Source organism: Drosophila suzukii, chromosome X, assembly GCF_043229965.1.
Source record: "Drosophila suzukii chromosome X, CBGP_Dsuzu_IsoJpt1.0, whole genome shotgun sequence".
In the NCBI taxonomy this organism is placed as follows: Eukaryota; Metazoa; Arthropoda; class Insecta; order Diptera; family Drosophilidae; genus Drosophila; species Drosophila suzukii.
In genome coordinates, this window is record NC_092084.1 from 22,248,875 (window position 1) to 22,267,776 (window position 18,902).

General features: G+C 37.0%; 2 protein-coding genes across 3 annotated transcripts in view; one reads left to right on the forward strand and one right to left on the reverse strand.

Annotated features, from left to right (window-relative positions):
- up (Troponin T, skeletal muscle) overlaps positions 1-18,902 on the forward strand; it is a 324,715-nt gene that overhangs the window by 29,887 nt on the left and 275,926 nt on the right. The window lies entirely within an intron of this gene.
- LOC108004597 (uncharacterized) lies at positions 14,250-15,996 on the reverse strand. Its single transcript, XM_017067536.4, has 2 exons — positions 15,851-15,996; positions 14,250-15,216 (listed from the first exon to the last, which is right to left on the reverse strand). The coding sequence occupies exons 1-2, from the start codon at positions 15,966-15,968 to the stop codon at positions 14,366-14,368; spliced, it is 969 nt and encodes a 322-aa protein (XP_016923025.3). The 5' UTR covers positions 15,969-15,996; the 3' UTR covers positions 14,250-14,365.

Here is an 18,902-nt window from a genome sequence, read left to right on the forward strand (position 1 = left end):
TCCGCAAAACTTTAATTAATTTAAAATTTGAAATTATTTGTTGGCAAAAGAAAAATGCACACACACCCGTACACGCACAATTTCCCGCCCACACACACAGACTGCAAGTTTTCACAAATGATTTGTGGGTGTTAGTGGGTGGGTGTGCAGCTTTCGTCACTCGTTGAAGCTCAGAAACTATTTTCTTTTTGGCCAGGCACAAACTTCCAAGAAGCTGGCAATTTGTCGTCATTGCAGGAGTTTTCCTTCTTCCTTCTCCATTTTTCCTTGTCCTTGTCCTTTCAATTTCATTTCCCATTTTCCTTTCACATTTCACCTTTGGCTGTTGGTGCAAACATATATCCCGTTATTCCCAATTACACATGCACTTTTCCAGCGTGTGTGTGTGTGTTCGTGTACTTCCTGCCATCTGATCCTGCCAACTTGTTGGTCACTCCTGCTCCCAAGGACCCGAAAAGCAGGAGCAAAACAAGCAAGGACACGTCGCTACACTTGGAAAAAATTTACATGGCAGGGCGGAAATCAATCCTAAATTTATAAGGCCATGTAAGAAAAGCCCTTGAAACGCTTTTCTCACCACAAATGTTTTTGGAATTTTTAAATATTATTTTAAGAATTACTATAACACCTACTAGCACTAAAACATAATGTTCTTCTTAAGAGAAAAAAATTCTTCTAATTCTTTTTATAAGCATTTCTTTACCTAGGTCATTCCAGCGTGTATTTAAAAAAAAATAGCTTAGTTAATAATCTAAAAGTCCTGTAATGCAATGTTTTAAGATATATGATATGAGAGGATGATATGATATGATATATGATATGATATATGGTATTATATATGATATAATATATGATATCATATATGATATGATATATGCTATGATACTTTACTTTGTTTGTTTTTTGACACAACAATAATGCTAAGATATCTTTACAATATATTTCATATCTTTTACTGTACCTAAGTTATTTCTTTCCCTATTTTAAAAAATGAGCATTTATTTCCCTGCAAATGTATTTCCACATATGACAGAATCCCCTCAAGGGCCTTGCTTGTTCTTCGGCTTGCCACATTCTCCGCTTTGCTGCTTTTCGTGTGTCGAAAAGTTTTGATATTAAAAAATAAATAAAAATAGAAATTCCTTTTGGCCATATTTTGCATGCTAAAATTGTGGCTTATATATTCGCCCCCCCTCGAAATGGGTGCCAAAACTTTTTAGAGCAAAGTTACTACGGCACAGAGCACCCCTTTTCTTTGTTTTTTTTCCACTGCTCCCACACAAAAAAAGAAAAAAACCCAAAAAAATAATAATAACCCGAAAACCAAGTTGAATTTTTGTTTGAAGAGGTGCGCTGAAAGTGTGTGTGATGTTGGCAAACATTCACACACATTGGAAAGCATTCGCTCCAGTTTTTGTTGCCTTTGTTGTTGGTTGTTTGTTGTTTGGCTCAAGTGTCGGTTAAAGTCTTGTAAAAATTAATAAGCGTGTAAATTGTATTGTATTGCCACACACACACACTCCCGCACAGAGAACGCATTAAATTGTTTATGCATACGAAGAGTTTTTCCTACTTTATTTTATGGGACTTTGGGTTTTTTATTTCCACAAACAGTTCTCAGATGCTTTTGTTCTTATGTTATGCTCAACTTAAGCTTAATGGCATTTTGTTTTCGGCTCTACCCTACAGTGGATCGCAAAGGGAAAATGGGGATTTAGCTAGAATAATGGGTGTTCAGGAAATAAATGTAGCGTTACATAACCCGTTGAATTATTGTACTTATATTTTCAAATGCAAATTTGAAAAGGGGTACTAATGCTTTACGAATTTGTTTCTCATAAAAATAGGATCTTTTATACCCGTACTCCTAGATTCATTGGAAAGTATGTAACAGGTAGAAGGGAGCGTTTCCGACCCTATAAAGTATATAAATGCCTGATCAGGATTCTATCCTACCATGTCCGTATGAACGGATCTCGGAAACTATAAGAGCTAGAATGCTGGGATTAAGCATGCAGATTCTACAGATTCTTGCGCAGCGCAAATTCAATCTATACGAATAGACGCTAGGTGGCGTGTTGGTGTGGTGTGCAATATGGGAAACAGTCGATTTGCAGCAAGCATATCTACTTCTCTCTCGCACTCTCTTTAGCTGAATAACGGGTATCTTTTCATTCTAAAATAATTATTATATCCCAGATATTTTTTAATTCTAGTTTAATTCAATTCTAGTACAGTAGTTCAAAGATTCAAAATTATAAGATAATTTTTTTTATCAGCAGGTTGAAAATAAATATATTAGATTGGATTTTGAATATGTATAAGGCTGATACTACCAATTTGCCCCACTGTATTGGGTAGAAATAGCCTGGCGCTAGTTCACACGCTTGTTGCGCCCACTATCTCTTGTCTTTTGTCCCTGGGAAAAGCGGGCAAAAAGTAGAAAGAAAATCTGCATAAATAATGTTGAGCCACGCTTTCTGCGGGAAGTGTTGATGATTTGATGGAAAATTCCGAAACTAAAGCGCGCAAAGTGCGAAAACAAAACGCTGCGGCTTAAGCACAGTTAGAAAGGCGGAAGAAAGTGGGTTCCCTGGGGGGTGGGGGGGTTCCAATGGGGGTGGTGGAAAAGTGGGTAGAAAAATGGGGCTGATCCCAGCCGGCAGAGCGTAGCCATTCTATTTTTCCAGCGGAACGTGGCTCTTCACATTTTCGCCTCCCTTTCCCCAACGGGCGAGAGTTTATTATTTAGCAAACTGACTCCGTGGCGACATTCGGCTCATTTATCAGGCAAAAGCACGTCACGTCGTGATATTATAAATTACTTCAGACAATATGCAGCAGCCCCCCGTTCCTGAGATGTCTAACTTGGCTATAATCCCGTCAGTTCTGGTCGCCTCTAAAGGTCAGAATGGGGGAAAAGTCCATGGTAGCGGCAATGCCAAAACATCAATCACTAATCCCATGCAAATAAACCAGGCAGGGGAAGGCATTTTTAATTTAATTAAAACTGTATGCTGTACAGACTATTATGATTTGTGTTCAGAAAACCCAAATAAACAAGCTTTTTTGTGGTCCAGAGCTTCTGTGCCGTTTTTCCCCTGGTTTATTGTTTCCATTTAATTTCCATATGAATCGAATAACTTGCCGCCGAGCTGCATGGCCAAACATTCCGAACCAAAATGAAATGTGGCTATTAAAATTAAATTAGATCTTTGTGATGCTGAATTATGTGTGTTTAGGCAAAGACTAGCATATTGTTTCGATTTATAAATACATTGACGGCTTTAAGCACTTTTGGTTGCAATTTACCAAAGCATATTGGATGACATTCGATAGACCATTTGATGAATGGGAAATAAAATGCCAGAGTTTATGACTAAATCATTGTTTAACTATTTTCTTAGATTTCTTGAGACGACCGTCTGTGTCGAAGCAAAAATAGATCAAATAAAATAAAACACACATTTAGTTTGTTTTTCTTTCTAGAATTATTTTCTTAAACGAGAACTTATTTGTATTTATCTAAGCATTTTGAAGATTTCGCATGTTTGTAATTTTAAGTTTATTAGGCAAGAAAGGTTATTTGAATAATATATTATGTCATATTAGAATTGAATCATCTTCCAAAAGAAGAAAACAAAGCGTTTCCGACCCTATAAAGTTTTTTTATTTTAAGATTGGTTAACAGAGTAAGGGGTATCTGATAGTCGACTATAACTTTCCTTGTTGGTTTTTCGTTTTTCAACTATCATACATGTGCGAGAAGTCTTGAAAATGTCTAAAGTAATCTGCAAGTGGGTTTGTACAATGTATGTTCTGTTAAATAACCTGAAGATAAACGTAAGACTTCTGGTGTTTACAAGATATCCTAAGTAAACACCTATAAACATTCTTGTAATCTGGGAATGTTTTGCAATTAAAAGTTGGTGAATGCTGGCAATCAAATAATGTAGTTCGCATCACTGCTGCCGCGCTGAGGTAGTAGTACCTAAGTTGGGGGTTCCAGGGGGGCTAGGTTATGGCACAGCACCGGCGTTATCTAAACCCGGGAGCAGTTGACAGGGATTTGCCCTCCATCCCTCGCATTTTTTCCCCCCTTCGGATGCAATGGAGCGAATATTCCCGGAACATTTGCACAACGAAGCGCAACGCCATTGGATTTAACGTGACTCGTGGATAGTGACTTACTTCCCGCTTAACCCACTAACGCCCGATCGAAGCCCAGAGTTGGCTCCCTGGAAAATGTGTTAATTAAAACTTAACGTCTGATCGCGTTACACACGAAACGTCACCGGAATACGTATAGAAAAAATAAAAAAACGATGGATACTGGATGGCGGCAATGCCCGAGAAAGCGGAGACGGTAAAAATGTTATAATTCAATTTGTGTTATGTCAACTGCTGTATAAATATAGCGTCGAATCCGGGGGAGATATACGGGGTCTATGGGGTTGGGGGTTGGGGGTTTGGAATTAGGGGGCCTGGGAGTGCCCGACTTTATTCAGCTGTGAAATCGACAAGTGCATTGAACCTGGCCGGGCATAGATTATGAGCCCGGCTAGAAGCGAAGATTTTGCGATACCACTTCTTCCGTGAATATAATTTCCGATGCCTGCCGCCCCAGTGAGCACTCGTTTGTTTGTAATTAACAGTTGAGAAGCTTAGGGCCATAAGCTCCTCAAGAGCCGTCAGGCATCAGCGGGCAATCAAAAACCAGGCCAACTTCTGTGGGTGTAACTGGCTTAAATGGCAACCAACTATCAGAATTTTTGGCAATGTGTGTGGGGAAGCGCATAAATATGCAATAACGCTGTTGCTTACATGAACTAAGCCCTTTCAAAATAAATCGTTTCCATTAAAATTCGCTGCTACAGGATGGATGGTGCTTTTAATTATACACATATAACTAAAGCACATAATATTCTGAATTTTACATAATTTTTGTGTGTTCTATTTGAAACAATATCACACATATATGACTATCCTCTTAAATGGCATTTGAAATGTTTTACATTTAAAAAAATAGAGCTTTTACAAGGTTTTGTTTGGTATAATATTGTATTCATATGTAAAACATTTGTTGCTATAGTGATAAAAATAGAGGTCAATCAAAATGTATATATTTTTTTTAACCATAGTTCCCAATGAATTAAAATTTGTAACAATAAAACAATGATAAATATCCTCCTACATTTATTAAATGCACATTTTTAGTGTTGGTTACTTCCGTATCCTTTTACGAAGTCCCTACTGTACTTATTAAGTTATTTTAACGGCTGTCATTTTCCACGGACTTAAAGAAAATCCTTGGGAAAATAGCCGTCAAAGAGGCTTTGCCCGCAAATTAGTGTTACGCTGCGTTCGATGTGACCCCAATAAATTGACAATTAAAACAAAAAGTAATTAACACCCCAGATGGCGAGCGAAAGAAGCGCTCGTATAAACCAAATGCCTCGAGTCAATGAACCCGAAACTTTTCTGATGACAGCAGAAAATAAATAAATAAAACGAGATTGAACGGGGGGAGCACACAAATGCTTATCGATGGATCGATTGAAAGGCGAGCCTATACACTCACTATGCATGCCAGCAATTAAATGACTTTGACATTGTGCAGCAGCTAATCCAAATAAATAGAGCACCATCAAATAATAAAAACAAATTGCTCAAAATGTAACGATCGGTCCGGTGAAATGTGAACTGTGGACTGCCAACTGCAAACTGCCAGATGAAAACGGAAAACTGCAAACTGAAAACTGCATTGTATGCAAATTGGCAACAAAGTTTCCGTTGAGGAGGCGTTGCGGGGTTTTTATTATTTTATTCGGAGCTAAAAACTGATAAGCATGCCAAATGCGTTTCTCTTATTTCATTTTATATTATTTCATTTCGTTTCATTTCATTTGCATTTGCATACTTTTTAACTCGTTCCCTAGGCACCGAAAAAAATCAATTATTATTAATACATATATTGGACATGCAAACCTGATGACTACTTTCTAGTTGACTGGCATTTTATCCAGAAGCATTGAATTAATAAACACTTAGTATATTCTGCTTCAATAATGCTTAATTTAATAATCAACAATTAAATGGAATATTAAACCTGTTATTCGCACGGATTTCACAACCATCTATTTATATAAGAATGCCATATTTTCAGCATATTTCAACTGATTAAAATTTATCAGCTATGCCATTGCTTATCGAAATTTGTAAGTTTTTTATTTAAAGTATTTGTCATTAGTTTGTTTTAAAATAATGTAATTACAGAAGAAATTATGAAATCATTGAGTATATTCTTAAGACACTTTTTGTATTGTCATTGCTTTAAATATTATTTTTAAAGCCTGTCTTAAAAATAAATTATTACAGAGGTTCTTATAAGCCCAGTTTAATGAGTTAAATGGGGCATATAATCTCTCATCTTTGTATAATATATATTTCCGCATTTTTATTGATTCAAAGTGGCTTACTATTTAACCCCATTATTTTTGCATGACTTTTACACTTCTCGCTAACAGTTTGTCTTCACTGAAAAGAATTTCAGCAAATAATTTTTAAAATACAAATTTTAAAAATTTGGGTTAACTTTATCATATGAAAAGTTTTATTTAACGAATATATGTTTCGTAAATTTTGAAAATATGTATAATTGCTTAAGTTTTTATACACACATATACCATTTTTTGAGCAATTCAGTGTAATTTTTGGTAGGTCATTTAAAAATTTTTCAAGGATACATACTGGAAATTAATATTCCAATTTAGGTGTTTTTGAAATTTTGTAATATACAGACCTGCTTTTCTGCAGTGTAGCCTTCTTATGGCATGCCTCCTCTGACGTCACTCTCTCTGCGCGCTTTCTTTTTCTTTCGCGCAAAAGAGAAGCTTGACAAAAGGGCTTACGTGTCCCAGAGAAGATTTCGTGGAAAGGCCATTAAAACTTCTTTTTTCGGGGGGACGAAAGAGTGGGGCCAACGCGCCCGATGTCAAATGGCCCAACTTTTAATGGAGCCAAGGAGTTTCCTTTTCCTTGCCGGGGTTTTCCTCAAATGTTCTCTCACTTCGCCAGGGCAATTTGTGCAATTGCGAAGGCCCTGCCTCTTCCCTAAAAAAAAATATATATAAAAACCCCAAAAAACCAACTTCCTTTCCGAGGCCATCATCAAAAATTTTGTTGGCCAGCTCAGTGCAAACAGTCAACGTTGCGTGTCGCCCTTTTGCATATTTGCCTTAATTTTCATTATTCTCATATTCATTTCGTTTTATTTCTTTCCGGCTTTTGATGGACCCCGATTTGGCAGAACGAAGAAAAATGCTGATAGGCCAAGTTAATATGAATGAATGATGATAAATGCACAATGTTTTTGTTCATAATTAATTTTTACTGTTTCGTTTTTCCTTTTTTGTTTGGACCTAAAGTGCCCATTAACAGCATGAGCGTCACGTTTTTCCAATGTAATTTCACTAGTCCATAGCACGTCGGCCAGAACAAAATCAACAAGAATCAACAGGTGTGCAGATTTCATTGGTAAATTCCAACAAAGACATATTATTTTAATCGTGAAAATACCAGAGAAATTACTTTCAAAAATATTACGACCATTTTCATTGTTAAAGCACCTTTATTTGGATTTTAATTTCACAAACTTAGATCGACATATCATTGAAAAATATAAAATTACCCAAAAATCGTAATGGAGGGTCAAGTAAAACATTATTACCACTTTATACATTTTTAAAAATTAATTAAACTTGAACAAAATCAAATTATGGTGAGTGCTATACCAGGGTTTTGAAATCACTTTTATAAGATATTTTAGGTGTCTAAAAGTATGCAATGAATAAAAAATGGTCGCGTTTCTGAATGATTTCATTGCACTTCTAAGCATAACATATATTGTTGCTTACTTTTTAGTACTGAAAATTACATTTAAAAGTTATTTCAAAATCTAGTGTTTTTTGTAGCACCCCTATATAACCCATGTTATAGAATCAAGATATTTTGAATGATGTGCCGAAATCACTTCCCATTATTTATTTTATTTAAATTTAAATGAACTTGTTATGTGATTGAAACACCCTGGATAACAAAAATTCTAGACCTCTTTTTAGTAGGTTTCCAATGCAGCTCGATTTATAATTTATATTTTCCTATTCAATCTGCTATGCGGAAGTTCGAAACGCAGCCCCTCTTTTTCACCGAAAATGATTCCCGAGGTAAATTCACACCTCAATAACCCGCCAACGGCTGTCATAGTTTTTCCTTGAGAACTTCCAAATGCAAAAGACCAGGTGAGTGTGACAGAGTTATTGAGTTGTATGCGAACAAGTCTACCTGGACGTTCAAGCAGGCAATCTGAGCGTGACGAATAATGATTTTACACCGCTGCCAAGAACTGCGAGTGGTGCGATGGTATGGGATATGTTTGCCCTATGATGGTGGTTCGTCTGGGCGGGAATGGGTGAACTTTGGAGAGGATTTTTTCTTTGAGACACAGTCGCGAGGGTAAAAATACTGGCGAAAAGTGTGCAAATTGTGTGAGAGTTTGTGTGCTGAACGGATGAATTTGAAATTTGCATTTAGTTGGCTTATTGAGTTTGAGCATCTGAAGATATACATATCTTTCGCGTTCGCAGCACTCTTTAAGCAACTCCAACGACTAATTTCATTTGGCTGCAGTTTGCCCGAAAGCAAAGGGGCGTCATTGAAAAATAAAAGGGGGGTGGTGGGTAAAAATTACACGGGCGTTGAGAAGAAGGAGGCGTACACAGAAAAATCAGTTGCCTACTGTTGTTCCCCTCATTTTCATCAGCAAAATGGTTTCAGTCACGTTATCGTAATTATTTGATCATGTGATGAAATTTATGTAATCGGGGTTTTTAAAACTAAATTGCGATTGTAATAATTTTGAAAAATTGTGTTTGACTGCCTGATAAAAATAATTTAATAGGTAGTTTTTCTTTTAAAATGACTTGGGGTTTCTTTAGTTTTTAAAAAAAGAAACTGGGACCAATTAGGGGACTTGGACTTTTGTTTCTAAAGTCTAAAAAAATTAACCGAATCGTAAAGCAAATAAAACTGAAGAAATACAACATGATTATTCCAGTAGGCCTTTAAAAAATTAAAATAAGAAGTATTATCGAACTCTCTCTCTTCCCATATTATCAAGGAAAAAAATTTAATTTTAAAGATTTTCAATTTGGATATAAAAAAATACAAGAATTTTAATGACTTAAATTACTTCAAACATATTATAAAGATATCTAAAAATGGAAAATAAAGTTTCTTTGTCAAGCATCTCATATCCCACATAAGCAGTTCATATCTTCCTTTTGAACCGAACAACTGTCTTATTGATGGCTAATTTCCGGGGTATTTTCTCTGTGTGTATATATGTAATATGGGCACTTGGGCAGCAGCACTTTTGGGCCACTTGTTTCTCGAAATTGAAAACCATGAGGCGCATTTAAAAAGATGAAGTGACAACTGGCATACTGATGACGACACACAGGCGAAGGCGAAGGGGTCGGGGGTGAAAGGGAACACGGGTCCAAGGAGGAGGTGGAGGAGGAGGAGGAGGAGGGGGTGGGGCAGTGGCTGTAAGAGTGTGTGGAGCGTATAAATATAACAAGTGCCAAGTAAAATATGTACATAAATAAGCCAGCGCAGAGAAATGTGCGGCTGATGCAGATACAGTGGACACTCGCCTCGAGCGATGTTTTAGAAACTGTTTTTAATATTTCACGGAGTGCATCGAAATAAAATCCATGCGATTTAATGATTTCTTTAAAGATATAATACTAATGTGGGGCGTATCTAAGTATTGAAATAATTAAACCAATATTTTATATTATCTCAATTTTATGATAATAGTATTTATCTCATTGATAACTTTGGTTATATATAAATAGATACAGTGGACACTCGCCTTGAAGTATGTTTTAGAAAAAGTTTTTAATATTTTGTGGAGTTTCCATAAGTGCAATGTATGTAAGTGTAATGATTTTGTATGATATAATATGATCTATGGTATTAAAATTATAATACCAATATTATAAATTATCAAAATTACATCATACTAGTATTTATTTCTTTTATAACTTTGCTAATGCAGATACAGTGGACACTCGCCTTGAGCGATGTTTTAGAAACCGTTTTTAATATTTCAAGGAGTTACTAGTAGTGCATCGAAATAAAATCCATGCGATATAATGATTTTAATAGTATAGTACTAATGTGGGGCGTATCTAAGTATTGAAATAATTAAATCAAAATTTTATATTATCAACTTATTTTTTTGATAACTTTGCTGATGCTGATACAGTGAACACACGTCTTGAAGGATGTTTTAGAAAAAGTATTTAATATTTTGTGGAGTTCCCATAAAAGCAATGTAAGTGTAATGTGTTTTTATGATGTAATATATTGTTATAATAAAATTATAATATCAATATTTTAAATTATCAAAATTATAATATGATACTATTATCTTTTTTATAACTTTGCCGATGCTGAATGATGTTTTAGATACAGTTTTTAATATTTTGCGGAGTTCCCATAAGTGCACCGAAGTAAAATCTATAATGACATAATGTTTTTTAATGAATCCCATATTATTTTGATCTAAATTTAGTGCTAATCTATGTATTGAAATTATTTAAACAATACTTATAAAAATTTCTAAATTATAGAGTGCATTTTTTGAAATTTTTTTTAATGTTTTGTTATTTGGCAGGTTCCACTGTACCTCTTTTGTCTATTATCGCCGTTTCTGTTTCTACCGCTGCATTTTTGCATTTCTGCACTTCCAGCAGCTGCGACTAATTGTTGAAAGAAAAAATGTATTAAATAAAAAAAGGAGTAAAAGGGGATAAAGTGAGCGGGGAGGGAGTCAGAAGTGTGGGGACAAAGGAAGGCAGGATGCGAAGGACTTGTTCGCGCTGACTGCGAAAAGTGCAACAAACTTTGACAAAATAAAATGAAAATCCCGCCCCAAGGTAGAAAGGGGGCGTGGCACAGGGGCGGCGAACAAATGAAGCGCCCTTTTTGCAATTTTATATCGCAAACCCACACACACACACACAGACAGCCGCAGCTGGAGATTCTTACACACATGTGCAAAAAACGCGAGTTGAAAAAAAAGTGCATTGAAATTGAAGCACTCTCATTAGGAAGAAGAAGAAGTTGCAGCAGGAACGAGAATAAGAAAAAAAAGAAGTTGAAACCGCAGCAAAATAATGCCAAGTTTTCGATAGCGTAGGCAAATAAAAATGGAAGAGTTTTACTGGTCAAAGGAAATGCAACAAATTAAGTAAATTCGATTTGGTAAAAAACTGCATCACTACAGTAAGAAATACTTGGAGTACTAAGCCAAACAAATTTAAAACAATCAAATTTAAACAATAAGTTATTTAAAAAAGAAATATATAAAAAATAATGTTTGTTTAGTGCAATCAAATTTATTTTCGGTTGATAAGGAATTAAAAAGACTATATATTTTGGTTATTTTTGTTTTATCAATAGCGGAAATAACTTATAATTAACAAAAAAATATGCTCCCTTTATAATCATTTTATACTTATGTACAGAAGCTAAAAAAATTCATCGTTCTTTTTAAAATGCAAATACTGTTCTTGTAATAATAGAAGGCCACGTATGTCCATATGTTTATACATTGAATGTACTTTTAATGAGTACTAAAAAAATCCCAAAATAATCAATCAAAAAATCTCCTTTCTACAATTTCATATAAGGTTTTCAATGGTTTTGAGCTATGATTTTTTTTAAATTAGTAATAAGATTGCTGTCAAGGATTCTTTATAATGAAATATATTTTCTTTAATATTCTGGAATATTTTAATATTTGTATAGCCACGTAGGTGATTAATCTCTCTATAAATCAAAATAAAAGAAAACAAGATGAAATACCTCATGAAAAATGATTAAGATAAGCACAGTTCTTAAGAGTTAGGAGGTGTGTTTACTGTCATATCAAAAATCTTTTAACAATTGGCTTCCTCAAAACAGAGAATTAGTAACTTGTACTTTCCAATAGGTACAAGTACAATAATGATTTCGACACGGCCACGTAGGTGACGAAAAAATAAATCTCAAGATGGGACAATGTAAAACACATATGAAAAGAAGGGGTTCTAAAGGTCCCCCAAATATTATTAGTTAAGCGGTACATTACTTGATTTGTTGTTGCGGCGGCGGAATCTTCATTAATCATTGCTATCAGTGTGAGCCACCAACAACAACAACAACAACAACGACCGCTCTGTCTCTTTCGCCCCACTCCTGTTGTTGTTGCTGTCTCGTTTTAACAAGGAGTCGTTATGTTGTTGCTGCTGCTATTATTATTGTTGTTTGCACTTGTTGTATTTTCGTCACACAAACAAACAAACAAACAAGCAAACACACGCACACAATGTTGCACGTTGCGTGTGTTCTGCTTCTTCTTCTTCTTCCCGCGCCGCTCTTCCTCTTCCACGCTCTTGGCCAGAAGAATCGTAAACAAATGCAGCGCACACACTTCGTCACTCGACGCTTTCGTCACGTCACTCTCTTTTCAGTTTTGTTTGCAAAAAAATAGTCCGAATTGCACTTTTCGCGACAACGTCCGATTTTGGTGCTGTTTGCGAGCAGAGTATTACCAGGCGGGGAACTTCCCAAAATGCTCGGCGCCAAATGCACTAAAAAATCGCGATTTCCCGCTTAAGGCCTTTGCCCACTACCGTGAGCTGCCTATCGATAACGAAAGTAATTCGATAGCTTCGAATTTGCGACCACACTGGGCCGAAAAGCATATCATATCAGATGTTCCCTATTTTTAAATTGATAAGGACAGGGGAGCATTAGTTCGAAATAAATTTATATCGTAATAAACAATCAATAGGTAAATCATTTCATTTGACTGTATTGCCGAAGGTGGTCCAGCCAATTAAATAGATTTTTCTATGATGCTCTTTTACAGAAATAAATTTATTTAGCTTATCTCATATAAGTATCATACAACAAAAAAGTTATGTGGGATCTATTTAAGCTAGAAATGTTCTGTTTTGAAAGCGAGTTTTTATTTCCTACAGGTATTTTTAAAATATGATAGTCTAAAGTTGTGTACTCTGGCTTGGACCTTACGAAAATATTCTGATACTATTATTGTAAGCACAACAAGCCACAGCTGTTTTAAGAAAAATACATATTTTTGGGGTAAATATGACTGTAGGACAGCAACAATTTTCAATCCTTCCTAATAAAATCAAATAAAGTTTATTTAACTTTTAGTTACTTTTATCGATAGAAAACACGCAGTAGTGTGAAGCGGCTATTAGAAATGGAACAAAAACCATTGCTTGGGAGGGTAACTTAGCTAGCTGTGGAAGTTAGCTCCGCTAAAATGGACTAAAACTTCGCTAAATAGGACAATGCCACCGACACCTATAGGAAAAATATCGAACGAAAGCGGATCTCAATAGGTGGCGCTTGTAATGTTTTTTAAAGTTTTGGTTACTTTACATAGGTGTCGCCAGCCTTTTATTCTTTAAGGAAGTTAATGAAATATATACATTTATTGATAACCGCGATATCTGACTAAGTTTTACGACCTGGCCCAGATAGATGGTTTGTTAACTCACTACGCGAGTGCAAATGGTTAATTATGCTATAATAAGTAGACGTACATTTATGGCCAGAAATCAACTGATTGTTGCTAATTGATAACCGATATGATAACACATTTAGTACGAATTCCCCTTACGCGACAGCTCGAATTTTCCATGACAATCACAGGGGCCTAGTATTACCAAAATTCTTTATGAATGGGGGACTTCTTTTTTGATTTCTGAGGTAGATTACAGAAAGTTAAGTCAATAATATCAAATTTTTTTTATGGTGGTGATTACAGTACGCATATATTCGTCATAAAAAATATATAATTACCGCAGTTCCGGTAAAATTATTGTTATTTAATAACTTAATTAATACCAAACCATTTTTAAATGTGTGGGTGCACCGACTTCAGGGTGATGATAAGCAATTTTAAGAACATTTGTGATTAGTTTAATGGTCAAAACTATACAAACTGCAACAACAAAATACTTGGTACCCTAAAATCACTGTAATTATAATTGTAATGTTGGTATATTCATACAAAAAAGTTTTATAGTTAGTTTTTTTTTAATATTTTGTTATATTTATAATGGAGGTAGATAGGTTTTCTTCAAGAAAAATGCACAATATTTTTGTTTTGTCAATTTTGTTATTTGTTTTCTTTGTTGCGATTTTTTATAAAGATTTCTTCTGGGGTACAAAAAAAGAATTCAAAAAAAAAAGGAAGGAAGGCTTAGGAACCCGCTTAGATCCTCACCAGAACCTCGTAGTTCTCCAGACGCACCTCCTCGCCGCCGAACGGGATGTAGATGCAGCCGTGCGAGGGATGGATCTTGCCCACACTCAGGCTGTCGCAGTAGATGGCCCGGCCGACGTACAGGGGTTCCCCGTCCACATTCGGACCGGAGGAGAGGGCTCCGGGAGCCACGTTGCCATGCGAGGCGGGTACCCATCGAAAGCCGGATCCGGTCAGCACTTGGACATCGGTGAGCTCGTGCTCTGCCTGGGCGTAGGCGACATAGGCCTTGCCCTTCGCGGGTACCACCTTGGCGGGCAGTAGATCTCCATTCCGGAAGACCCTGCCCACATAGATGGTATCCCCATTCGAATCGTTACCCGCAACCAGGGCGCCATCCGGAATATCCGTAGCTGTGGTGTCAACCCAGCGCTCCGGCTGGCTGAGCACCTCGTAGCCGAAGATCTTAACCTCATCGGTATCGTAGGGAATGTACAGGCAGCCGTGGGAGGGATGCACCTTGCCCATGGTCAAGCTGCCGGCATGGTAGCCCCTGCCCGCGTACAAGTACTCCCCATCCACATTGCGTCCCACCTTCACGGCGCTGGGCGGCACCTCACCATTCTCCGCCGGCAGCCACTCGTAATTATAGCCGGAGAGGACCTCGTAGTTCTCCAGCTCGTGCTCCTCCCGGGCGTAGGCCACGTAGGCCTTGCCCTTGTTGGGAATCACCTTCGCAGGGAGCATGTCGTTGTGGAAGAAGGCTCGTCCCACGTAGATGGTGTCCCCATCCGAATCATGGCCAGCCACCACGGCGTTTGGCGGCACGCTGCCGTGGCTAAAGTGCATCCATTTGTGATCTGTGGATTATATAAAAACCATTATTAACACTAGGAGACTTTCAGGGATAAAAACAGAAAAAACTGAAATTGTTTGGCTATACGGATATATAAAAATTGGGAAAGATTTTCACCCATTTGTGGTCTTAAAATTTTCAAAGAAAACTGATTTTATTTATTTTGGAGTTTGTTCAGCGAAGTGTAAGCTCTTTTTGTGGTAAAGACTAAAAATATTGCCATTAACTTTACCAAAAAAATACAGAATTAAAACATATTTTAATTGTTAAAATACAGCTCCAATCATTTACAATGTGTTTCCTACAAAATTACATTATGCCATCCAATATAAAATGTTTTAAAATTCACAATAAATAAATATCATAGATCATTAAAGGTTTAAGCAAAACGAACTATAAAAATTGTGCATTTTAATGGTATGTCAATAAACTGAAAGTATTTCTTACTTTATTTTAATGAAATACATTCCGAATAATTTAGAAGAATATTACACGACACAATCTAATGTTTTCAAATAAACTAATTTAATTACAAGTTTTAATATTACAAAGACCTTAGATAAGTTAACTGATATTATTATTTTTCCGCTTGGTCAAATGGTTTCTTGTTATGGCATCTTTGCCCTCGACTTGATTACCTGTCATTTTCTTGTCCGTTCTGCAGCAGCTCCGGCTTTCAACTGAGAAGGTGGTCGATTTAATGGCCTTTCCATGTTTCCGGCGATGTTGGTGATAGGGCTTATCGGGAACACACATGCCCAGATAAGGGACCGAACCTTTGATGACTCAGATCTTGTAAAGCGCTTGCTACGGTTCTTAACGAATGGCCAATTCGACGAAAATTGGGCTTTACAGCGGCAGAAAGAGAAGTTAAAGGGTTAATTACAGTGCGAACTGGTTATAAAAACACAGGAAGTGGTGGTAAATCGCTTGTGCCAAAGACAACTGCGGCTGAAATTATAGTATCGGGGCTTAAAAATACATATTTTTAAATAAGTACATAACTCAAAAATAGCTTTCTATTATAAGATTGCATAAAAACTTCTAAAGAAATGATTTATTTTTAATTATTAACACAATTTGACCTTATATAACCTAACTATTTAAACCTATTTGTATAGTTTATATAACATTTATACAATATTATATAGTGAATTTCCTTTTGCTGACTATCTATTTGGTGCTATCTATTTGGTTCGCCACCTTTCGAGTTCTTTCGAGTTCTGTACCCCCCCATATCTCCATTTATCCACCCAGTATTCCCCATTCGCACAATCGCAGGGAATCGCTTGATCCTTTATTTATTTCCCACATGGACCTTCTTGCATCCGCTTTTCCGCATTTCCACTCGTCCACGCACTCCACTTATTTAGTGGTCGCTGGCTTTGCATTTCGTTTTCCTTTTGTTTTCCCAGCATTGTTGCCTTTCAATGATTTTTCTTGTTTTCCCTTTCAAGTGGATCTCAGTTTTTGTTTGCTTTTTCGCCCATTTACAACTATTTGAACGAGGGAAAAAGTGGAAAGCTGGGCGAAAAAGTTAAGGGGGGTCGCAGAAATTGCTCTGCAAGTTTTGCACCTGTTTACAGTGGCTTGCGAATTCCAAAAGGGGAAGAGGGGGGGATTATTAAGCTTTGAGTGGGTACCTCGAATCCCCGGTTTTCCCGCGACCCTCGTTCGGTTTTCCCCTCCCTTCAAGCAAACCAATTAACCTTAGAGAAGTCAAACTAGGATTAATTTCAGGTGAATAAACAAAGTTTCAGAAATTCGCTAAAATGTTGCAGTTTAATGTTGAATCATCTCTTGGGATTTTGGTATTTGTTGTAAAAGGTGGGTGACCAATACATTCTATTCTAAAGATACATTGTTGTAGACTATAAGAGTAGTGTACATTTCTTAGTGAAGGATTGTCAGTTTGTCAAACTGGTAATGGCGGTAATGTTTTTATGCAAAGGAGTCTAATGCATTTGTCACGCTCTACCTTTTTGCATTACTCGTTGCTTTTTTGCTAGGTTTTTATCCCATTTTTACCCCTTTATTCCCCCCCCCATTTCTCTGTTTAACCAACTTAATTTTGCCTAATACATTTTAATCATTTCCACAGTGCCTCGAACTAAATTCCCTCTTTCATTAACCCCTTGCTGCCCCAGCCCATCTATCTGTCACGCTTTCCGCTCTCGATTCGCATCCGTTCTCCATGGGTCCTTTGCTGTCCGCTTTGCTGGTCCCTACTACACTTGGAAAAAATGTGCCATACAATATTTTTAGCGAATATGTGTGTGTATCAGCAATATCAAATTTTAGCAAATTGAAGTTTTGTTTTTTTATTTCGTAGACAATTTGTTAGAAGAACATAAGGTCATCAGTTACATAATTTTTTTTATATTATTGTTTTTTTATTTCCTGGAATATTTTTTGGAAGAACATAAAGTTATCACTTACATTAATTAAGTGATAATATTGTTATGCTGCTTAGCAGATTTTTTATTAGTGAATGCACTAGCGCTTTTAAAAGGTACATTGTTAAATTAAGCAATTGCATTTACATTTTTAAGCTAATTTGTTTTTTTTTGTGTACTGTCTATTGTATGTGTGTCGGCAGAGGGCCGGCAGAAAATAAAATAGGTACCATATCCTTTCTTCTTTTTGTTGTTTAAACTTCTGGAATTTAAAATGTATAATTATTGTGAGTAACTCGATAAAGAAACTATAATTTACTTACATTTTTTTTAAGCCCCTGCTTGTCTTATTTTGTTCAGTGCCTTTTCCATTGCTGGGCCCAGTTGCAGTCGCGGTTTCGCTTTTTGGCCACACAATGCGGCAGTTTTTCGAGGGTAGCCAGGGGCGGCGGACGGAAGGGGCTTGGGGCTAGGTGCACCATGGTTTAGGGGGCATGACCGGGGGTCAGTCGCACACATATTCGCACTGTCTAGTCGTCGCCGGTCACTCACGTTGGTCTGCGGTTGCGACGAGTCTGGCTTTGGGCTTAGATTCCTCAGCTCCTCTGCCATATCAGCTAATGGATACAGTCCTCCACATGACCCCCAGAAACCCCTTTTGAACCCACCGAAGACCCCCTTTTGAGCCCCGCCCACGAAAAAGTAGAAACATCAACAAACCAAAGCCAACCAAAATGTAGAGCATTCAGTCGACTAAATGGTGCGTTTTCCAGCACTTTAAGATGGTTCAGCTTTAAAATGTGGACAGGGGTGTAGCTGGGAGGGGGGCGGACCTAATGGCAGTCATCTGGTAATACGTAATTAGGGGCGGGGTTTCAGCTGCAGCCACAGCTTAAAGTCTCATCAACGAGTCCGGCAATTTCAATTGTTGCCCAGGACTTTTTGCAATTGGCATAACCAATGAGGCAGTGGTTTAAGGGGGGCAAAAGCAGGATAAAAAGGGTTTTAAAGAGCGGGTTAGAAGGAGGGGGGGGCTCTATCAAGGGGATCCGGAAATGCTGCGGAGTCACTAAACTGCAGCGTGTGTATCCTGGGCCCATTTATGATTTGTGAAAAAGTTTCGTGGGCACCGATGAATGCGGTTTCATTACCATTTCCACACTCAGGAGCAACTTTCATCTGCCAGCGGGGTGAATTAGTTGCAGGAAGTGGTAAGCACGGGACCATCGTAAATTGGAGTGCCTAAATCGAAAATCGGGTAATTTTCTGATTAAAAGCCTGTTTAATGTGTCCG

Coding starts and splice junctions, on each gene's coding strand:
- LOC108004597 (XM_017067536.4), bottom strand. CDS start 15,968: ATGTGTGTTCCCGATAAGCCCTATCACCAACATCGCCGGAAACATGGA. Junction 15,217..15,850: donor AACGGACAAGAAAATGACAG/GTAATCAAGTCG, acceptor TATAATCCACAG/ATCACAAATGGATGCACTTT.